The 23,867-nt window shown below is 47.3% G+C and overlaps 1 protein-coding gene across 1 annotated transcript in view; it reads left to right on the top strand.

Annotated features, from left to right (window-relative positions):
• PKD1 (polycystin 1, transient receptor potential channel interacting) overlaps positions 1-23,867 on the top strand; it is a 148,976-nt gene that overhangs the window by 48,417 nt on the left and 76,692 nt on the right. Inside the window, exons 7-15 of the mRNA XM_063314827.1 lie at positions 6,403-6,620; positions 7,525-7,640; positions 7,726-7,852; positions 10,141-10,412; positions 10,745-11,494; positions 12,483-12,614; positions 13,591-13,766; positions 15,452-15,585; positions 18,819-22,441. Of these exons, the coding sequence (XP_063170897.1) occupies positions 6,403-6,620; positions 7,525-7,640; positions 7,726-7,852; positions 10,141-10,412; positions 10,745-11,494; positions 12,483-12,614; positions 13,591-13,766; positions 15,452-15,585; positions 18,819-22,441 (5,548 nt within the window). The remainder of the gene's footprint in view (positions 1-6,402; positions 6,621-7,524; positions 7,641-7,725; positions 7,853-10,140; positions 10,413-10,744; positions 11,495-12,482; positions 12,615-13,590; positions 13,767-15,451; positions 15,586-18,818; positions 22,442-23,867) is intronic.

Raw genomic sequence — 23,867 nt, 5'->3', positions numbered from 1 at the left:
TTTCCCCTTTGCTTGCAGCCCTGAATGGGATGAATTTATTGCATTACTTCAATAAATAATTGGTAGTCACTGGAGTTTTTCAAGAAAAGATTAGACAACCGTTTATCTGAGATGGTATGAGGATTCCTGCCTTGGGCAGGGGTTTGGACTGGAAGACCTCCAAGGTCCCTTCCGACCCTATGATTCTATGGTTGTCAGAATCCCTCCAACTTCTAGACTTCCCTCAGGCTTGAATCCCGGCACCAGCAATTCTATCTGGCCAATTTAAATATACAAATCAACAGCAAAAAGGTGAAGGATCCGTAAGCAATTGAGTGAGACAAGGAGGGTTTCCTTCTCTTTGCTCTTTTTTACTAAGAAGATGGAGAAGTGTGTGCTTTGCTCTGCCTCTTCCACAAGAAGACCCTTCATGGTTTGCCCTATCCTGGAGTTGTGTCTTGCTTTGAGAGGTGATCCACATAGTTACTCCAAACTGTTAGCAAATCTCATCCCAATCACATCGACCTGCCCCACCCGGTCATGCAGGGGGGGCATGCTGCGGATCCCGTCAGCAAGGGAGTTTCACCTGGCGGGGTCCAGGAGGCGGGCCTTCTCTGCAGTGGCACCCGCCTTTTGGAACGTTCTGCCCCCCGAAGTGAGGCAGGCCCCTTCGCTCCCGACCCTCCGTAAGGGTTTGAGACCTGGTCCTGCTGCCTCGCCTGGGATGGGAAGAGCAATAGCTCTTCCTGGGGGTGGCTGGTGATGTAGCGTTCTCCCTACCGAATGGAAATTTTCCCACTTGGATTTTATATTTCTATTTATTATTTTAGTCTGGTAGATGCTGATTTGGTAATTTTAGGTGTTGAGGTTTTAACAGAGTATTTTATTGTAAACCACCCAGAGTCCCCCTCTTTGGGGGGAGATGGGCAGTAATAGAAATTTGAATAATTAATCAATCAATCAGTCTACTTTGAACCCTGCATACCAATCGTTGTAACTTCAGCAGCCTGGGTTTGCATTAATCAAAGTCAGAGTCAATATAAATATATAAAATACCAAGATTAAAGCAGACCGTGGGAGGAATGACAGGAGAGAACAGAAGTCCATGGAATAATCCTGATTAGGAGACCAGAAATGTTACATCTGTGTGGTTGTATTTCTGTCATTCTGAAAACCTTCTCTCTCGCAGCTTTAAAGGTGGAGTCGCTATTCCATAACCTCCTGAATCTTTGTGCCATTTCCTTTGTGTGTTTGGCAGCTCCTCCATACATACATAAATACAGAGGATGGAATTGCTAGCTCCTGTTTCGCTTTTCTGGAAATTACCAAGATGTGGGATGCTCTGCTTATCCACCATCCATCTTTCCTTAGTTCTTGCTCATTTTCTCTGCTTCTCACTGCATGCCTCCGCTTTTATTCTTCATTAGAAAAAAACCGCCCATTTCCTCCAGGACCACCCAGAAATGCCACTGGGGCCATCTGCGCTTGACTCCCTGCAATTCCACTTGGCCATTTTTTCAGCCCAGGGACAGTGGGATGGGCAGTTGGGCATGGACAGGATCTGGCATCTTCCTTCTTTGGGCCTGCAGCGATACAGAGGAATTTTTAAAAGTGAGCATCCTCTAACCTCAGTTTCAGGATTTGGATATTGACTTTGAGCATATTTTGGTCCTGTGGCCTTTTCCCCAAGGAGATATATTTCTGAATTCATGTAGGTTTCTTTTTCATTGGTTGGGAATCATTCTACGATTACCAACATGTTAATCCTTGGTTTAGAGACTCTTTCCTTTTCTAAGAGCTAGTAATCTTTTAATCAATCAAGTAGATTAAATCCTGAATGACTTTGTGATTATCAGTTATATCTCCTTGGCTCTGCTCCTTTTTCTAAGAATTATTAATATTATTTATAGATCAAATAAATGGTCCTGAGGTTACTGTATCCCTTCCCTTGGTTTAGGACTTTTCCCTATTTATACCAAACCTTGGCATAAACACGCTCTGGCAACCAGGTGCCTGTGAGGTGGCCTTCATCTTGTCACTGGTCCTGGAAGGAAACAGCCTTAAGTCATCCTGATCTACACCTGTATTCGAACACCATCCAGATCTGTTAGGTTTTGCCACCCGTTTCCTTGGAGTGAAGTCAGGGGGCCGGAAGTGACAGGGAAGAGAAGCAGGAGAGGGCTGGCAAGGGGACCTCCACCTCCATGCTGGTAGACTTGTCTGCCAGTTCAAGAGTGCGTGGAGAGCCCTGCAGAAAGGCCCAAAGTAGCCTTTTGCCAGCCCCTTCCAGGGAAAGCGTCAAGGTACCCAAAACCCATTGTGGCTGGCCACCCATTTCCATGCAGGGAAGTCAAGGGGCCAGAAGTGGCTGGGACAGAGGCAACGAAGAGAGGTCAGCAGCAAATGTCATGGCAGCCCGAGGATGGGCAGCGGGAAAGGGCCCTCTGAGGGTCTCTCCCTTCCTGAATACGATTCGGGGTGTGGGCCGGGTTCTCTGGGCCGAGGGCCAGACTTCACTCTGAGTGGCGTGCCAGGAGCCGCTTTCCCGAAATAGGCGGAGGAGGCAAGAGAGAAAATAGAGTTTACTCCGTGCCATTTCTATTTAGGTCATGTGAATACAGCAATTACTCTCCGGTTGTGTATATAATTATTTCTGCTTCTGACATGTTAAAATTTATAATGAAGAATGAAACTATTAGATTATTAAATGCATCAGCTTTCAGAGGTTCCTGTGGGCCAGAACAAAACTTTTGTGGTGCGGGTGGCCGTAGGGACTTGGTGTCCAGACCGCTGGGCTGTCAGGAGGTCGCAGTCACTCCTCTGACTTTCTGTTAGCCGTTTTTCTCTTTACCCAACGGGCTGTAGGACCATCACCTCAGAGGGATGTGGCTGCTCCACTCTTCTCTGTATCCATCTCTTTTTTGGGTTTGCCCTGTGGATAAACATGGCAAAGGATCCAGGGTGTAGCGTTCCTCTCAGTTCAGTTTAGTGGGAGAAGATGAATGAGGGAGGTGTGGGAAAGCAACAGCAGAGGAAATCTGTTTCCCATTAGCCTGTGTGACAGCCAAGGCTCCCCCCCCCACCGTGGTTGCTTGATGGCTCCCTCCTCTACCTAAATTTTCTTTCCTTGAAGCCACTGTTGTGGGGGGAGCGAAGGGTCAGGTGCTGCTGAGGACGTTGAGATTGCTGGAAGAAGTGAGGTGGATCATTCACATGCAGAGTCTTCCTCCCTTTGGGGGTTTGGTGCCAGGGTGCAGGGGTGGTGGGCATGGCAGTGCTGTCCTTTTCTGCAGTGACTCTCAGAGTGAGATCATGGCTGGAATGAGAACAGGAAAATCTCAATGGCTCTTTGGGGATGGCAACAAGTGAGTTGGCTGTTTCTGAGACCAATTTTTCGGTGAGCAATGCCAGTAGCGAAGGAGCAAAATACCACAGCTGCTTATCCTTTCGGCATATTCTTATGCCTTTAGGAAGGAGGAGGAGGAGTGGGGGGGAACCCTACTGGATTGCACGAGCAAGCTATTTTTGTCTTCGCTTTCTTGCTGTGAAAGCTCTTTTTGAGATGACTTCATTACTGTGGCTGGCAAAGCATCTCCATGGTGGAGAACCATTGATTATCTCTGGAAATCAAGGCCCACCATCTTGTTTGTGCATGACTTGAACAGGGTGAGCAGGGGTGGGAATTTGGCAAGGTATGAATGCAGAACTTCTTTTTTATTTAAAAAGAGAGAGAGAGAGAGAGAAATAAAGCTTTTCAGCCAGTTTGGCTGCAGGGCCCCGCTCCCCAGCACACTTAATTTGGTCAGTTACGAACCCTGTCAGATCCCCCTCCTGGTGGTTTTGCCAGCAAAGAGCCTGCTGTTTTCTCCCCAAAGTGCCATGTATGGCAGGGCTACATGCCTGTGCCAGCCACTTTCCATGTCTGTGCCAGCCCCTGTTCCAGGCAGCAGTGGGTATGGCTTGGCCACAGCAGCCAATCCATGTGTAGAAAGGGGGCACAATGCATCCACTGGCTCAGTTGGAAGTTCCCATAACATGGCAGATGGAGCAGAGTTAGTCCAACCTGGTGCATGGCACTGGGTTAAATCCCATCCTTTGGGGATCTGTTCATGGGGTCAGCTTACCTGTCAAGCAGCACACTCACCCAGCCTCCTCTTAAGCCAACCGATCAGCATTTTGACCCCAAGTGTGTCTATTCAGTTGGTTACCAAAAACAGCTCCAGGTGGGTGATTCTCCCTCTGGCAGGGAGTTTTGTTTCTGAGCTTCATCCCATGTTCCACCTCGATCCTACTGCCCTAAAGACACAGGGCTGCAACCTGTATTCCCAAGATGGGGAAACGCTCGGGGGCTGAGGATGTGCCTAATGCTGGCGGGGAAGGCGCAAGAGCCAGAGCAGAAGGGATGATGATGCAAAGTGTGCACGTGTGTCTGAATTGGGCAGGAAATGTCCACTTTTGTTAAGGGAGGGGGATAGTTTTGAGTATTTTTTGTATGTTTTCATGGGGGGGGGGGGATGCTGGTTGCAGGGGAAAGGAAGGCAGAATGAAGCCCACTCTACTGATGGGTGCATTGTGACTGGGTTTGAACGGGAAGTCTCGCTCCTGGTCCACAACATGGTGCCCTGGTACCCAGCAGCCTGAAAAGGTGGGCTCCCCTGGAGTTTTCAGAGGCTGCTTTGGGGACATTGCACAGCAGACCTTTTAAGTTGCTTAGCAGAGGGCCTGACTGTAGTTCTTAATGGATTCCAGGCAGGGATAAATGTCTTCAGATGAGGAGGAAGATTATTCCAACCAGATGTGCCCAGAGTACTTGAGAAAACGTTGGGCTTTGAAGTCTGGTTTCCCTGGGACAGACTGTCCCCCCCCCAAGCAACGAGTTCCTGTGTCTGTAGGCCGGGGAGGAGGTATGCACTGCAGAGTGTGTTGACCTCTTCGTGCCTATGGGCAGGGCGAGTTTTGGGGTTTCCATGCATTTCCCACCTCAAAGTGGCCGAGAATTGACTGCTGTCTCTGTTCCGCCATCCTGGTGAGGGGGGGCTTGGGGGGGCTTGGTCCTGATTTAAAGCCCCGCTTGATAGTTTGCAAGAGACCTTGTCAAAGGAAAGAATATCTGCATAGCCCTGAAAGGGCGTGCGGCCAGATGCCATGGTGGTTTCCCTGGGAAAGAAATTCCAGGCATGGGGTGCCATGCCAAAGAGAAATGATCTTTGACCAGCACAGAGGGCGGGGGATGTGGAAGAGGGTGCCTGGTGATGCTTGCAAAGCCCAAGCAGGCTCAGAGGGAGGGAAGGCGTGCCCCTCCCCGCCAACCACAGAGGGACAGAAAGGCAAATACCTGGTCTTTGAATGCTGGTGTGGTTCTTGGAGAACTGGCAAGGTTGGTCCTGGAGGGATCCAGTGCAGGCATCCAGTGCCTGTCATGAGCTGCAGCTCAGTTGGGAACTAATTGAGGTTCCTTGGAAGGCAGCCCCCTGTTCATACAGCCTCATTTGGGTGTTGCCAGGACACAGAGGACCAGCAGCTCAGGCACGCTGCAGCGAACAAAGGCTTCCTTGCCAGAAAGTAGTGCTTGGTCAGTATATTTGTCAGGAGTTTCCCCAAAGGCTGGAGCTGGGCCATTTAAGCCAGGAGGGACAGACAGCCCAAGGCTGCAGAATCGCAGGGTCCCCAAACCCTTGTGTGGCCCCTCGGAGCCTTCTAGAAGCTGCTGCAGTTGTAATTTTAAATGTACTGGCTGGGAAGTGGTTAGTGCTGTGTGTGAACCCAGCCGTTGCTGAGAACCAGGGTGGGGTAGTGGGGAAAGTGCTGGACATGTTGCTAGGAGACCCGGGTGCTGGTCCCTCCTCAACCCAACCTACCTCGCCAGGTCATTGTTGTGGAGGTGAATAGGAGGGAGCTTCTGTGCGTGCCACCTTGAACTCCTGTACAAAAAGGGCAGATATAAATTGAATAAATGAATGAATAAAAATGATCTGCTTTAATTAAAGCATTTGTCTTGGCCTCACCCCCTCAGAGGCCTGCACATCCCTGACTTAATCCTACTCTTAACTAACTGACTCGAGGCATTTCTTATAGCCCCTTTTTTTCCCACACGGGGCTTCGATCATGTAGCCATAGCTGCCACCCTGACTTTTTTGACCCGGCCTCCTCCCTTTGGGCGCTCCTGAACCATCTGCCTAAGAAACCGAGCATTTGCTTCCCTTTGTGCTGCATAGCCTTAACCTGCCTACTTTCAATAGTTGGTTGCATGTTTCACTGTAAAAATAGGAAGGTGAGTTCCTTCTGGGGCCAGCCGAACTTCCTCCACCTCCATGCACATGTCCCTGAGTGGTCCTCCCGAACAAACGGTAAGCTGAGGTCTCCCGGGTGGTGCGTGTTGTACTGATGACTTCCTGACGCCGCCTGGGCTTTCTCTACCCAAAGGAGCCTGGATGTCTGGATCGGGTTCAACGATGTGGCAAGCCCCAGCCCTTTGCCGCAAGGCAAGGAAGGGTTCGATCTGCAGAGCTGTCAGAACTGGCTTCCGGGGGAGCCCCATCCTTCCAATGCCGACCACTGTGTCCGGATGGGTCCTGCCGGGCAGTGCAACACGGATCTGTGTACGGCCAAGCACAGCTACGTGTGCGAGCACAAGCCACAAGGTGGGTTTTGTCCTGGGGCACTTGGCTGTTCAGGAGCCAGGAGCGATGCACCCTTTCTGGCTCAATGTGATCAGAACAGAATTCCTGGTATTCCGGGACATTGGCTCATGGTGTCCTTTCAGGCACTTTGACTCTGCAGACTTTCCTAGAGGAAATTCCCTTGCATTTAGATGAGCGAGTTTCTTGTGGCTGGGGCTGATCTCACCCTCTGGTCTGCTTTTAGTGGCCTCGGGAGACCTGGCCAGTGACACCCTGAGATCTCTGGAGTGGGTTGGAGCAAGCTCTTGGACCGTGGGGAGGTTAAGGGGTTTTAAAGGATGCGTGCATGTTTCCTTTCCCCCAAATGGAAAATTGGCCCTATTTCTGGGAGGCTTTAAAGAGATGAAATAGGTGCTGAAAGCCCCTGCTCTGATTAATCATTCCTTTACTCCAACCCCATCAGTTAGACAAAGATCCCTGAGTGACATTGTTCTTGCCCAGGTTATAAAAAGGATGCAGGGTGTCTTGTAAAGTCTGCAGATTGGCTGTCCCTGACATAGAAGGAAAGTGAGCAGATTTGATTTCTTTCTTGGAGGGCTGGGGCTGGGGGTGGTATTATTTAACGAAATGAACAGAAAAGGAAGAAAATGGAACTGTAGAAAATAGAGAGGGGACAAATGAGCAAATTATCTAAAGCAAGATGTGCTTTCTCATGAAAGCATGTGTTTGTTTTATGCTGCTGCTTCCCCAGAGAGCCTGTGTGAAAGTATTTGGAGGAGAAAAAAAATCCAAAACAAAATTCTGTGGAAATTTGTCAGATGTGGAGATTTGGAAGACCTCTACTTAGAACTTACCCTTCCAATAAGGAAAAGAGACTCATGTTCCTCTCTTCCCTCCCTGGCATCCCCTTTGCTCCTTCAAACAGAGATTCTTCTTAATGCTGACCACTTTCAACTGGGAGATGTTGTGTTTGACACCTACATGGCCACCAGAAGCCTTACCGAAAGAGAAGAACTCTCTGTCCCATCAGGGCCTGTAGAGGTGAGGAGTGCTCGCAACCCCCCTTGGAGGGAAATCTCTCTTGAGAGGCCTTTGTGAAATCTTGGCCCTTCCTTCTGTTTTCCAGACAATGGTGTTTCCCAGCTTGGCATTTCAGCAGGAGGGCTTTTTAATAGCATTGGAGCTGGTGACGCAGAAACTGCAACAGCCGGCTCATGTGCGGTTTCGAGTATGCCGTCCAACTCACCCAAAAGGTGAGAGAACATTAGGTTGGCTGACCAGGCATTCTAGCTGATGGGGATCTAAGTGCCTCTGATGTCATTATCCAACTGCTCTTACCCTCAACTAACATGGGTTGTCCTTCAACTTAAGCCTATGAGATCTTGCTGTGCCCCCTGGGACAATGGAAAATATCATTTTATCCTGTATGTGACCCTCCTCCAGGTATTTGAAGGGTCCTCTCCCTCTCTAGGTCCAGTCCAGGAACCCTTTAGGTGCACCCATTGTGAATGTTCCTGGTGCCAGGACACTCTAGCTTGAGCATCCCCCTCCAATGGTATTAAATACTGATACAGGTGCTCTTCTGGTATCACACTGGACGATGGACTCTTTACATAAGCCTTCCAACAGTGGCAAATGCTTTCTTGGGGTGTATTAATAGGAGCAGAGAGTCCAACTCATGGGAAGTCATAGTTCCATCCTTTGGAACACTGTGTTCAGTTTTGGGCACCACAGTTCAGAAAGAACAGTGACAAATTGGAGCAGGTTCAGAGGAGAGTGAAGACAGTAAAAGACCTGGAAACCAAGCCCTGTGTAGAAGGGCCAGAGAATATGGGTATATTTAGCCTACAGAAAAGACAACTGGTAGTAGTATGATGGCAGTTTCAGATACCTGAAGAGTATCAAGTAGAAGTGGGAGTGTACTTATTTTCTATTGCTCCAGAGGGCTAAAGCTACAAGGTAGAATATATGATGTATGACCTGTCAGCCGGTGGAGCAAGTAGCCACATGAAGTAGTGAGTTCTCCTTTGCAGGAGGACTTCAGAGGCTGGATGGTCATCTGGCAGGAATTCTGTGCTGAGCAGGAGGTTGGCCTAGGTGACCTCTGAGGTACCTTCCAACTATGTAAATCTATGATTCTATGACGGGTTTATTATCTATTATCTATTATCTATTATTCTTTTTTCTATCTTACTTTCTGTTCTTTTCGGATTGTTGGTTTGTTTTTAAGCTACAATATTGATTTTATATGGTTTTTATTAGTATAAACCACTGAAAGTCTGGGTAGATTATAGTGGTATATAAGTACAGTTGAGAAAGAATGATAAATATGCAAACACTCCAGTTTGGATATGGCATGCAAAGTATCTAAACCTTTTCCATTACTATTCATCTTTCGACAACCTCATTTTAGCATGGAGAAAGAAAGAGGCTCAAAATAAGTAGAAAGAAAGCAGGTTTATTTCACTTGCAGGACTTTTCCAGAGATAAAAACGCTATAGGAGAGTAGAATTACTGTTTCTAGCTTCGAATGGTTCAGTATAAGAACATTTCTGTAAAAAACTGAAATAGCAGAAGTAGGAACTAGGACACTAATGGAATTCGAAAGTGTCATTAAAACCTGGGAGACAAAGAACCACGTGTGTTTAACATCAATAATTTATAAAATGTGATATGACACTGGGATAGGGAACTCTGTTAACCTAAGAAAAATATGAGAGATTAGAAAATGTAGGCATGGAAGCGAGAAACCAAGTGTTGGAAAAAACTGCCATGTGAAATTGTCAGTTCTCCTTTGCTAGAGGTCTTCCCGTGAAGGTCTTCACTCTCCTCTGAACTTGCTCCAATTTGTCACTGTGGGCACCTGCCAGAGATGCTCCAGCAGATCCTGCACTGAGCAGCATCGCACGAGAGGACTTCTGTGCTCTCGTCCAACTCTGTGATCCTATGAGCCTTAATTCACCACTGTCTGCATATTTTGGTGCCTTCTATGTAGCAAAGTGGGTGCTTTCTGTCATCCCCACTTTCTTCTCAAGCCTGGGCATCCTCCAGATGTGTGGACTACCCCCCAGAGTTCTCAGAAATGGTCATGCGGTCCTGGCATTCCTGGGGATTGTAGACTGCACATCTGTGGGTGCTCAGGATGGAGATGATTGCGCTACTAGAATGGCCAATAGCTATGTTATGTGTGTGGCTTACATGCTGCCTCTGCAAAGGAAAACACTCCACCCCCCACCGCAGAGGAGGAAAGCAATCTTTCCCAGAATAAATGGCTGTGGGCAGTGTTCCCCCCAACTCTGTTGACGCTTGGTGAGCTGGAGGCCAAATGCTATAACGCTCCAGCAGGCAAACTGGGGGGAGAATGTGGGTGTCTCTCTGTATGTGTGTGCATGTGCCTAAGATGGTGACCCCTCCCATCTTTTCTACCAACATGCAGCCTGCTCCTAGGAGTTTTTAGGAGCCAAGATTAAACATGCATTCCCCTCTGCTCTGGAAGGAGTTCAGATAGAGCTGGAGTATTATTTGTTCTTGCCTCCTTCAGGGTGCAGCAAGATCATGAATGTCACTGACCTCTTCCTTGTTTCCCAAGACAACGAGACTTGGACACCAATGGACTGTCCGGTTGGCCTCCAGTGGTGTCACTCGGCCAACTCATGCCAACCACTGGGGAACTGCTGCCGCCAGGAGTCATGTGCCAACTCAACAGCCCATGCAGCTGCAGCTGTTCCTCACCGCTGCAAAAATAATTCCTGGAGCGTGGAGCTCAAGACGTCACATTTTACATTGCCGCCAGGCCCCTCCACGCGGTACCTTGTAAGTGGGGGTCCTTGGTGGAACTGGTGCACGATCAGGGTCTGCTTTGTAGGTATTGAGCTACTTGAACTCAGCCTGGAACTGAAACAGAAAGCAAGTGGAGCTGTCGAATGCAGTGACAAAGACTGAGGTGTGAATACGGGTTATTAAGAAACAGGATGACACGTGCTTTGCATTCCTGAAATGCTTCAGTGCTGATTAGTTGTTAAGCTTACTCAGAATTCCTAATTAACCCCGCCCCCTTTGCCTCCAACACTTAGCTCAGAATTAACGAACGGGGAGGGTTGCCTTGTGCTTTGAAAGATGCACTCATTGTGATTTCTCTTCCATAGTTGTTTCTCAGAAGCAAGGACACCTTTGTCGGACCCAACGACATAATGAGCGTCCAGCATGATGCCGGGCCTGGCGCTTTCCTTCTTTGCCGCCCCAGCCAGAAGTCGCTCTCCCAGATGAGCTATTTCACCGTGAACTCTTTGGACTGGGAGCCAGACCTGCCTGCCCATCCCACTCCCCAAGGCTGGCGGAATGATTCCCTGTGCCCTTTCAGGATACTTGTGGCTTCTGAGGAAACTGTCCCGCTTCTTGGGAAAAACAGCTCCAGCGTCCACCACCCTGGCCATTATGCTGTGCAGGCCACAGCGCACAGTGGAGTCTTCAGGAGGAACTTCTCCTGCGACTTCTGGGCTCTTTCCACTGTCTCAGGCCTCCGTGTCATTTACCCTCAGGAACAAGGTGGCAATGTCTATGTGGAAAGCAACAGCACGTGGCTGGTGGTGAAGATCTTTTCCGGAATGAACGCAACATCCAGCTGGCTGGGGGGGAACCAGACCTTCCCCTTTGGACAGCGTTGTCCACCGGCAGTTACTCCACTGGTAGCAGAGTGTGCAAGGGACACCAATGGCTCCTGGTACTCCGTAATCCTGCTGGAGGGCATTGGGCGAAATTTGAGCACTGTCGTGCTGTGGGCAAAGAATCCCGTGAGCTCACAGAACATCACTGTCAGGGTGAAAGCAGAGGATGCCATCCGAGGCCTCCGTGTGACCCCAGACCCAGAGACCAGAGTCCTGCAGAACAGCCGTGTGGTGAGTCTTCAGTGGCCAATGTGCACCAAGAGACAGTTTAGCTTTGTAATCCTTTTCAAAGATAAATGCAGATTTTTTTAAATGATCCAAATTTTGTGGGTTTCTGACAGGACTGCAGGTCGAGCACAAGGCAAGACACTGACATGTTTTAGTTTCTTGGCTTTCATTCATTTCTGGCTTTTCAGGCCATGGAACTGTGTTTGAAATAAAGGAGCAACTTGCAGAATGTGTGCAATAGTAAGAATACATGTAGCTCAGGGCTGAACTGATGATTCATCTTACCTACATGGTGATTTTTTTTTTATCATGTCCGATTCTCAGAGACTGCCTGGACAAGTCCCTGCAGTTTTCTTGGTAAGGTTTTTCGGAAGTGGCTTGCCATTCCCTGCTTCCTAGGGCTGAGAGGGAGTGACTGGCCCAAGGTCACCCAGCTGGCTTTGTGCCCAAGGCAGGTCTAGAACTCAGGGTCTCCCGGTTTCTAGCCTGGTGCCTTAACCACCACACCAGACTGGCTCTCAGAGGATGATAAAACATCTTTAAGGGGAAAACCAACTTCAGAGAGCAGCAAGTTCCTGAGAATGTAGATAGAAACATCAGAATTCAGTTTTTGAGATTGCTCAGGTGAAATTCTTATTCAGTCCTGAAAACATCCTCCTTTTTCTGCATCTAGAACGGCCTCACGTTTTCCACCGGCAAGCCTTCCAAACACTACAGTGGTTTGCCCCTGCAAAGACCGTTCCCCCTTTCTGCTGGAGGGTCCTTGTGGCTGTAGCCCAGCCTTGGACATCAGCAGGAGGCTGGATGGCAGATTTGCCTCTGTCACAGTTAAGGCTGTTGGTTCTGATCTCCTTCTCTGGAAAAATGGCTTGATGATGACACGCTCAGCTACCAGGCCTTCAGATGCCTAACTTGAGCCTGACCAGGGTTGGTGAAGTATGGACCATGGTTACTCCCTTCTAAAATCGCTGCTTGTCCCCCTCCACTATAGAGCTACATTCCTGTGATGGACGCAGGGTCAGATGTCACATTTAGGTGGAGGCTGGATGATAAGAGCTCCTTTACTTTCTACAATGATGTCTTCCATGTCCTTTACCACATACCTGCTGTGTACAGGCTATCGGTAAGTCAAGGCCTCCTAGTGATTCCTCTTTTGTGAACTGTGGGCAAAAACTACTGATTCTCTTTTAAGACGGCCTCTTGCACAGTGGAATTGTGGGTCAGTAAACTGTGTGTTTGTCCTTCTGTCCTTCCAAGTGGCAAAGATGATTTTTGCCAAGCTTGAGATGCAAACTGGAATGTATTATTGCTCCCAGCAAGCAGATGTTCCTCAAGGAATCACTGTCGGTGATGGGATTATTCCCTTGTGACCCCCAATAGATATTCCATTTTTTTTTAACCTGCCAAGGATAAGGCTGCGTCTACGGCCCAAGGAAGTACAAGGTTAATTAATGCACCTAATAGACTATGGAAAAGTGTTTTAATTTTGATTTAGCTGACACAAACTGTTTTGTCTTGTTAAGCCTCCCAGCCATAATGAGCAACTGATACGAACTAATGGTCTTGGCTGTCTCCAGTTAATTCTACTGCTTTGTGCCTCAACAAGCTTGAGTTTCTATACCCTCCCTTGCCTAGATCATCAGGATTTTCTCCATGATATTTCAGGGGCCCGTGTGATGTTGCTTGTTACTTTGGCCCAGGATGGCTTGGCACTGGACTGGACTGGACTGAGCCAGGAAGGGGTGCCCACCTAACTAATGACCCCAGTAGTTCAGATGAGCAAGAACAATTTTACCTAGTTATCCAAGGATCTTCACGGCACAATGGAAATCTTCATACGGTTTTCCCTGATTTTAGTTTAGTGTTCTAACCAAGGGTTGTGAAAAGTGATTGAAAGGAGGGGTTGTGAAAAGTGATTGAAAGGAGGGACAGTTCATGCAGTGTAAGTGGAAGTGAAGAGAAAAGAGGCAGAGCATGATCTGTAAATCACCTGCTGATCTGGAGGGAGAAAAAATGATGACAATAATGGATCAGCAAATGCCCCCAGGTCTGTATTGGCGGAGTGATGTGGCAAAGCAGTTTGTCTGTGCTCTCTCCAGCTTACTGCCTTGAACCATGTCAGCAATGTCACCGTATACTACAACATCACTGTGGAGGAGATGAACAGGATGAAGCACCTCAGGGTCTCAGAGATCTTGCCACATGTTCCTCAGAACAGCACCGTGGACCTGGCAGCAACTGTGACTGTGGATTCAGCTGTCGACGCCACATTTCTGTGAGTTTTTCCACTGCCTCATTGGCTGGCTGGGCTCTGCTCCCAAGCAGACCAAGAAGGGGGAATCCTTCCTTCCCCCACATTCAGGCCAATGAGCCGTCCAGAAAGATCAGTAGAAATGCCCTTTGAGAGTTGCAGGCTTTTAAAAATAGACTGTGCAGACCCAGCTGTGCATTGCCTGGATAAATACATGGAGGCTCTTAAATAAGGTAGATTGGTTATGTAATACTACTCCTGTCATGACTACCCCAGAACGCAAAAAACTGTCTGAAAGCATGCTGCCAAAATTAACTTATTTAAATGCCAAATGTTGGCTCACTCCTGCACTAACCCATAATAGAGTTTAGGTTGTATGAACCCAGCCAATTATAGATTGTAAGCCATGGTTTGTGGTTTAGTGTGATGTGTGTACTGAGCCACTGTGCCTTTATTCAGGTTAACCATGGCTTGCTGCAATGTGAGAATCTAACCATTGTACTTGGTTTTCGCTTCTTAATGGATCTTGGCTGTAGGAAAACATTGGAGGGTTACAAATGGAAGACCGTTTTGCCTAGATCCTGTATGATTCTTTGCATCCCAAAGGGTTTCTTTGCAAGCTTTGGGAGAACTGTAAAATGTAGCAGTTGTCAATGCCTAAACCAAGAGGGTGGCAGGACTAGGACTAAAAATGAGACTCGATAACCCCATTCTTGACACTCATTAGGAATGAGACTGAACTGAGTAAATGCCTGAAAAAGTGAATCTTGAAGGTCAGTGAATTTCCTGGTGAGTCCAAGGAAATTTCCAGTCCTTACAATACATGTATTTATCTGGCCCAGTCCGGTAGAGTTCCTTGCCTCAAGGAACCTGGATCTGAAACAGACAATCAGCAGCAGTCTGATAGCAACTTTTCCAACTAACAAATTTTATTAAAAGGAGGAAGCTTTTGTGATGCTACTGGACTCATGGTTTTTGGCTGCCATAGACTATGGCATTCCCCTCCTCTAATGGACTTTAAGCAGAAAACCTTTCTGTACTAGTGGGACACAATTTCAGGGTGGGAGAGTTGAGAGTGGCCCTTGACCTTTGAGAGACATGTTGGGAGTCTGACAAAGAAGCTTGTGGGCCACCACAAAACCGTAACATTACATTAAATTAATTCTGCATAGTTAATAGGGTTACTCCTGTCTATGTAGTAATTATCTCTTTCTGACATGCTAAAAGTTCCACCATGTGGCAAATTCTGAAGGAACTTTGGAGGCTGCATCTATGCCTTGGTGAGGGGGAGAGGGGATGCCACCCAGGGGTTTGGTTTGTCTGGCGAACCACTCTATTTCTCAACCCCATGTTTTCTTGACTTTTCCAGCATAGGATAATGCCAGCAGATGTCCTCCCATAAGCCTCAGTATTAATTGCAAATGATATGTTTACAAGTTATGGACTTTAGGAGACCAAATCAGAGAAAGGGAGTTGGGAATCAGCAAGTGTGTGTTAATGTCATTTTGTACTGTTTACTTTTCTTTGACTCCTCTCAATAATAATAAACACTTCAAAACTTCGGGCTTGATGAAGATTACAGACAACTGTGTGAATTTGTTTCCCTCTGTAAGAGTCTTTTTTACCCTGACCAGAAAAGGGCATTGGACTCACTGTTAACAACTGATCCTTTGCTCTTCTACTGACCTTGTCATTTTCTGACTCCCCAGGTGGGACTTTGGTGATGGTGACCAAGTCATTTCTGAGTTTCATCCTCCCTATAATGAATCCTTCCTGAAACCAGATCCTAGGATCCACCAGGTGGTAATTGGGCACAATATATCCCATATCTACCAAGACCCAGGTGAGAAATTATTTGGGTATTTGAAATCAAAACCAAGTAGGATCCACACTTCCAGCAGTCTCCATATCCATTGAATACTGGTAGTATCTCATCCACAGTAGCCTTTCCCAACTTGATATTCTGTTCATTGCCAGTGAGAGGACAGGGCACATAGCAATGGCAAAGACTGATATAAAAATCCCTTTGATCTTATTAGCCCCATATACTTTTCTGTTAGCTACCATGTCACCTGTTACAGATTGGTGGGCTATACATTTGATACTACCCTGCAGCAGAAGTTAGAGTTTCCAAAGCCTATTCAGAGGCAACTGTACCATATCCTGTTGGGATAAACTGGAGACAGTATAAGTAAGATACATTTCACCCTGCGACTTCCAAATAGGGAGCACAGTTATGCTTGGCCACAGACAACTGCAATTCCAGGGCAGCTGAGTTAAGCATGAGCATCCTAGTTTGTTCTTAATCTACTGTATATCCAAAGCTTGGCTGTCTCTGGACAAGGGTTCAAGACCTTGGCAACAGCAGAAAGAAAATAATTGATGACACCAACCTCTGATCCCCGAGTAGCCTTTCCCAGCAGTTCTGTGTAGCTGTGAAATGACCAAGCTGTTGACAAGGAGCTCTCAGCCCCACCTTCTGAAGTTGTTCTCAGAAGTGCTTTCATAATACTGTGCCCCAGAGTCCTTCCTCGTCAGCTGACCAGAACAGAATCACATCAATGGCATCAACTCCTGAAAGACCGAGCAACTATTTGCTGTAAATGTGGTGCATGTGTGGTAATTGTTTTGTGGAGAATTTCTGTTGCTGGAGGAAGAGAAACTGTCTTTGTTGGGTGAGAGTCCTGCTACCTCACACCATTTTCAGGTGGATTGTCCAGTGACATTTTGCCTCTCATGAAATATGACTGAGAGAAAAATAAAGGATTGTAGTCAAAGAAACAAATGGGCATTTTTATCATGACTGTAACCGATAGATAATATTTTAGCAACAGGCCCAGAAACGTTTTGATTTATATGCTGCAAGCATGAAATGTGCAGATACAGCTCTCCGTTTGCTTGTGGTCTTATTGTCCACCAAGAAAGCTGCATCTTCACTCCCCCTCTTCAGCCTCACTGTCATCTTACCTCTTCTGGGGCTGCTCATCCGCCATCCCTTCTCACTTACTGTCTTTGAAGATTGCTCTGAAGTCTTGTCCTCCTCCCCCTGTTGTGGCTTCGTGCTCTTCAGGCTCTGCCAGCTGGCCCTTTGACTCAATCCTGTCCTCAGCTCTAGGGCACATTGCCCCACTCTCCCGGTAGCTGTTTCCCCTCTCAAGCCCCCTTGATAGCGCACACCTCCTGTTCTTACGCATCTGAATGCCTGGGGAGGAGAGCAGAAGGCGCCCCTGACTTGTTCACTATAAATTCCCCTCTGTTCTTTCTGGTTTGTCATTAATCTGGCTCAAGGCACGGTGTCACCCCTTGGATCCACACTAATGTGGACCTCATTTCTGATTAGACTCCTTACTAAAACCTGTTCCTCCTCTTTCCATAGTCATGCTCTCTGCATTCACACATGGGACTAGGCCATAAAGTAGAATGCTTGGTTGTGTTTAGCCCATTGTATGAAGCCGTCAGGTGAGGTGTGTTCCACAAATCATGACTAAGCACAGATGCAGTTATTTGGGGGGAGGGTCAGGAGGAAGCCTGCATTGGATTTAAGTTAAAATCTCTTAATAGGGTTTCTCCCACAATCTCCCATAACTGTCTGTTCCATTTGAAGCTAAAACCGAAGGCAGTGCCCAAGGCTTTCAGGGTCACAGGTAGTCCTAAGGCCATAACTGTGTGCTCCCAGCCTACAACACTGCCTCTTTTCATTGCTAAGATGGGTAATCTTTCTTTTTTGTTCTCGCTCCTTTCTCTTCTTTCTGGTTCTTCTCACCACCTGCTCCAGCAGCACCACTTCCCTCTTGTCCTCCTTTCTTTTCCATCACATTTGGTGACTATCCTGCTATCCTCAGGTAGCCCTTCCAGTGGTAATAATCATCATTCTGATTTCACATACTCTGAAACGACTAAATCGCAGTGTTCTGGTTTGGATAGGAGAAATTGGATTTAGAAGGAAGGGAATGGGGAGCATGTGCAGGCAGTGTCCATAGCCCAAGGTTGTTATGTCTGAACTGGGCAGGACAGGAATTTGGTATTGTAAAGATGGTCTGACACCTCAAGACTTGTTTTTGCAAAATAACCTCTGCTGCCTTACTAGCCAGCATTGTGCATTGCTGACTGCAGTTTGCAACCTGCATATAAGCTCCCTGTCATTATATTTATTTGTCTATTTGTGTGCTTACATGTGGCGGCATATTTATTTGCACTTTATATGCTGCTGTGTGTTTTGGGGAGAGAGAAAGAGGGGAGCTCTAGTCCCTTTTCTGGCTTGGTTTCCTTGGTTCTCTCAGCAGCAAAAGGAGGATTATGGTTAAAGAAGTGAAACAGAATATGGGCAGATGAAGGCTGAACTGTTGGTGGGCACAGTTTCTGAAAGTAAAGAAGATGTAAGGCATTCACTTAGCTTACACTTCTACATTTTGGAGTGCTTGAGTTACTGTATAAGCGAATGGGGGTGGTGATTAAATTTAGAATAATGGGTTCCTGAATGCAAACATTTATTTACTCACTCTCTTTTTAATCTGTCTGGTCTTGAACTGCATTTTTCAGTTACATATAAAAATGGAATTAAAATATAAATCCCTGGGTGTGCTAATTAGCTGCAGACCATATATAGCTCTCAGATTTCTTGATGATGAATGGGTGGGATTAAGCATCCTATTCAGGGGTGTTGGTGGGAGAGCGGTCAAAAAAGTCAAGATGGTGGCTCAAAGCTATATTTCAGGCTGCATCCATGTATGACAAAGGCTCCTTCCATTGCAAAGCATTATGGGGGCAAAGGGGAAGCATCAAGTGTGCTTTGGCTGACAGTTTATCAAAGTACATGGCTTCATGCTGAGCAAGGTGGTGGCACTTACGGCATGGTGGAAAGGAAGGGACATGCACATTGGCTGGGTTTGCCTGGCAAGCTAGACTAGACTGAAGGATAGGTTTTACTGAGGTAATAGGCCATCCCATGAAGCCATGTTTTTTCTGCTTGGGCATAGTGTATTACGTGAATTCAGTAGTGCTGATTTTTAATTCTGACCTGTATTGATTGTAGGAATGAACAGTTATGATTCTCCTTTCTTTGATTTTCCCACACAGGTGAATATACTCTGACCATTGTAGTCTCCAGTGAATTTGAGAACCTGACCTATTTGACACCTGTCCACGTCTATGCTTACCTAACAGAAGTGACAATGCAAGTAGCCACAGATGTTTTGGTTGCAGGCCACCCTGTCTCCTTTGAAGCTCAAGTGATGCCCTCTGGCTATGGAGTCTCTTACACCTGGAATTTTGGGGATGGCTCCGAGGCATTTGTGGAAAGCCAGACAGCCATAATCCACACCTACAGTTCCAGGGGGATGTACACAGTTAGCCTACAAGCAAACAACACCATTAGCACTGTTGAGACATCACAGCACCACCAGGTCTTTGAAGAGATCAGTGGGTTGTGGGTGTCCTTGAATGAAACCATAGAGCTTCGCACACCGATTGAGATCAGTGCTTCTGTGGAAACGGGAGACAATATCACTTGGATATTTGACATGGGCGATGGGACGGTGGTGGAGAGTCCTGTGGCATCCGTGAAACACACTTATTTAAAGGAGATGAACTGCACAGTAAACGTAACTGCAATGAATCCAGTAAATTCTCTTTCCCGAGCTGTGCCTGTCCAGATATTTGTGCTGATGGTGCTCAAGATTGAGCCTTCCTCTTGTATCCGAGAAGACCCAGAAGTACAGCTCACAGCTTATGTCTCGGGTAACCCCCAAAACTACTTTTTCGACTGGACATTTGGCGATGGCTCGTCCAACATCACTGTGTATGGAAATCCAACAGTGATGCACAACTTCACCCTCAGTGGAATCTTCCCACTGTCTTTGGTCCTTTCCAGCAAGGTCAACAAAGCACAGTATTATACGGAGATTTGTGTTGAGCCAGAGATCACCAATGTGACATTTTCTGTAAGGCCAGAATTTGTGAGGCTTGGCAACGAGAGTAAATTTCAAGCCACAGCCTTGCCACCTTACCACTACCGTTATCTTTGGGACTTTGGGGCTAATGACTCGGCCAGGTTTGGTGGAACTGAAGTGAGCTATACCTACAAAAGTCCAGGTGTCTACCTGGTCATGGTGACTGTCTGCAACAATGTCTCTTTCAACAACGTCTCAGCATTAGTGGAAGTCCAGGAGCCAGTTGGGGTAGCTAAGATTGAGTCGAATGGCTCAAAGGTTTTGGAGCTGAACCAAGTCTATCTCTTCTCAGCCAATATTACTGGGTCCAGAGTTAATTATTTGTGGGACTTTGGGGATGGGACTTCCCAGTTGGGAAAATTCATCACCCATCCTTACAACAAGAGTGGTACCTATACCATCAGTTTGACAAGCTGGAATGAGGTGAGCTTCCATGAGGCAAAGCTTAATGTGACTGTGAAGAGGCGCCTCCAGGGCCTGAACATCAATGCCAGCAGGACTGTGGTGCCTCTGAACGGTTCTGTGAGTTTCACAGCCACCCTCCTAGCTGGCACTGCCATCCGGTACTCTTGGATCTTGTGCGATAGGTGCACTCCTATCCCGGGCCTTTCTACCATTTCCTACACTTTTCGCTCTACTGGGACATTCAATGTGATTGTGACAGCAGAGAATGAGATTGGGTGTTTGCAGAATAGCATCTTCATCTATGTCTTGCAGCAGATAGAAGGGCTTCAGATCACTGGTGTTGACTTCACGGACAGCATTTACTTCCCCACCAATAAGACGCTGCAGCTACAAGCAACTGTGAGAGATGGAACAAACGTCTCTTACAGCTGGACCGTCCTGAAGGAAAGCCACCCTGTGCAAACATTTACTGGGAAGATATTTTCCTTAGTCATTCTGGAAGCAGGTGCCTTTGCTATCCATCTGAAAGCCACAAATATGCTGGGAAGTTTGGCCGTGAATAAGACTGTGGAATTCATTGAGGAGGTTGGTGTCTTAAAGCCAACAGCTTCCCCCAATCCTGCTGCAGTCAACACATCTGTTAACATAAGCACCAGTGTCACTGCTGGAAGTGGGCTGGTATACACTTGGTACTTGGAAGATGACCTCTCTCTCTCCACAGTCTCCAGTACCATCACACACTATTTCCCAAGTCCAGGTGCCCAAATCATCACTGTGATGGCAGGAAACAAGTTTGGTTCTGCCAATGCATCCCTTGTGGTAGATGTACAGGAACTAGTAGTGGGCCCAAGGATTAGGATCGTAAGGCCAAACAGCACTTCTGTAGAATCAGGCACCGTGGTGAACTTTGCTGGGGAGCTTGAAAGAGGATCTGACATAGCTTGGACGTGGAAGATGCAGGATAAAACCATATCAGGTCAGAGGGTGGCTCTAGATTTTCCTGTGGCAGGAATTTTCCCTGTCTGTTTGAACACTTCTAATGATGTAAGCTGGGACATAACTTGCCTCAATCTGACAGTGCAAGATGCAATCCAGGGTCTGAAGCTCAGAGCAAGCAAGGAAGTGCTGGAGCCAGGGGAACTGGTCTCTTTTGTTATTGAAATATCTTCTGGTTCCTCTGTGAGCTATAAGGTCACCGTTGGGCGTAACCATTCTGAGATCCTCAGTACTTCCAGCTTCACCTATAAGTTCAGCCAGGTTGGAGAGTACTTAGTGAGAGTAACTGCAAAGAATCAAGTGAGTGTGGCCTACACTGAGGATCTTATTGTGGTGCTGGAAGCTGTCCGTGGCCTCCAGATTACCAATTGCTGTGAGCGAGGCATACCTGCTGGGGTGGAAAAACAGTTCACAGCTCAGACTGAGCGTGGCTCACAGGTATCTTATTTATGGCAGTTCACCTTAGTAAAAGGACAGCAACATTCCCAGGTTCATTTAGAAGGCCAAAGTGTCTCTTATATTCCAGAAGCAGCAGGACAGTTAGACATCCATCTCTGTGCTCTCAACAGTCTGGGTAGCCTGAACGTAACTGTAGTGATTCAAGTCCAAGATTTCATCCTCCAGCTTTTCATCCAGCCCGTCGACTCCTTTGTCAACCGGACAACTTCATTTGAAGCATCTGTGCTGCCCACTGCCAGGGAAGTCCTGTTTTGGTGGTATTTTGGGGATGGTTCTCCAGCTCAGCAAACAAGCATGCCATCTGTAAACCATGTTTATCTGAGGCCTGGCGATTATGCAGTGGAGGTGAATGCCACCAACCTGATCAGCTTCTCCATTGCCCACTGCACGGTCACAGTCCGAGTCCTGGAGTGTGAGGAACCAGAAGCGGAGCTTGCTTTACCTGCTCAGGTGTTTATGAAACGATCCCAGAAGAATTATTTGGAGGCACAGATTGACTTGCGAGGCTGCACCAGGTACCAGACTGCCTACCTCTGGGAGATCTACAAAGCCCCAAGCTGCCTACAACTGGATGCTTTTGCCAAAATCCGGCTGGTTAGTATGGATGTGAGCCGACCACAGTTGGTCATCCCCAAGCTTACACTGGATCTCGGCAACTACTGCTTCAAATTCTTGGTCTCTTTTGGCGACACGCCTCTGTCCAAAAGCATCTTTGCCAATGTGACTGTTTTGCCCAATAAACTGGTACCCATCATTGATGGAGGATCGTACCGTGTGTGGTCCAGTACCCGGGATTTGATCTTGGATGGCAAGAAATCCTATGACCCTAACTGGGAAGACTGGGAACAGACACCATTATATTATTGCTGGTCTTGTATATCATCTTCCAAAGTAAGTGAACCTGGGTGTTGCCCCCTGGGATTGAGCTCTGAGTGCTGGGGAGCACCTGCTCTCAGGAGAGGGGTTCTCCACCCAGCTAAGTGCTTGGTCAGGGTCGGGCTTTGCCGTCAGCCCCTTTGAAAAGTTAAGGGCATGAGGTTGGCTAACCGGTAATCCCATGCACCCCACCGCGCCTGCTGTGACCTTGACCACAGGTTGTGGAGCCCATGGCACCAGGAGTTAGGCGGCTCAAGGCTGCCAGTTGCGGACCTGTGACTCCCAGGTGATGCTAGTACTGCTGGTGGTCCTTGCCATTCAGTACCACCCCCAGCTCAGTGTAGGAAATCCAGCCTATCTGCACCTCCGTATTTGGTTTCACGGACAAAACGCTCTTTCTGTTGAGGCGTCTCTGCTGATGTTCAGCTGAAATCCACCTACTGCTAATTTAAGACCTTTAGACTTTTTATACATTGGATATTTTGGAATTTAAATGTGGTTTATTTCTTTAAATTTAAACATCACAGTCCTCACTGAAAAATGTGAACCTTAGCCCAGTGAGTAACCCCTCCTCTGTTCAGGGCCTTTACTAGGTGGGTTGAGTTGCTCTGTAAACGATGAGTCACTTCCTGTTTGCTTCCTAGGTAGAAATCCTTCCATTCTGCCTCCCAGAAAGAAGCTTTTTGGGTTTTTTCACCTGGTGAGAGCAAGCATTTCAGTTCGCCCGGTTGCCTCCTCTGTTCAGTTGTGGGAGTTTCGTTTCTCTTGGTTTGCTACCTTGTTGTGAGCAGCCGGGGCTCGTTCCGGGCAGAGCAGAACCAGAACATCTCAGGGAAAACAGATGGAACAAATTTCTGTATTCCCTTGCTTAACTTTGCAGACGGGGCGATAAGAAAGGCCTGGTGTGGGGATTTTTTAAAAGAGAGCAAGAAGAGAGGGTTCAGAACAGAAGGATGCACGCCTGGCTGAGAATATTAACTGGTGAACAGCTCTTACTTCCAGGACGTTTTTCCTGGTGTCCAACCCAAACCGACTTCCTTTTCATTTAAACCCCTTACTTCACATCCTGCAGTCTTCTGCAACACCTTGGAACATGACACCTTCCAGCTGTTTGAAAATAGCTGTTATGTCTTCCCTCCTTCTTCCCATCTTCAGCCCAAGCTCACCCAATGCTTCTCATGGGTGTTTTGTTCCAGGCCACTTATCATTTTGGTGGATCTCCTCTGGACATGGTCTATTTTATGAAAACATTTTAATTTAAATTTGCCTTCCCAAACCTGGTATAATCCAGATGGTATATATACCACCTGGTATATATCCAGAATATATAACCAATATATTTCATTTGGGGTTTTGGCTCCCTTCTTTGGGGCAGAGGGACTATAATGTTGTCCTTGATTTGAGGATGCCCCTAGTCTTTCTGCCCCTTCCATCTTCCCAG

Source organism: Candoia aspera, chromosome 14 (genome assembly GCF_035149785.1).
Source record: "Candoia aspera isolate rCanAsp1 chromosome 14, rCanAsp1.hap2, whole genome shotgun sequence".
Lineage (NCBI taxonomy): Eukaryota > Metazoa > Chordata > Lepidosauria > Squamata > Boidae > Candoia > Candoia aspera.
This window is presented reverse-complemented; position numbering and strand designations above follow the sequence as displayed.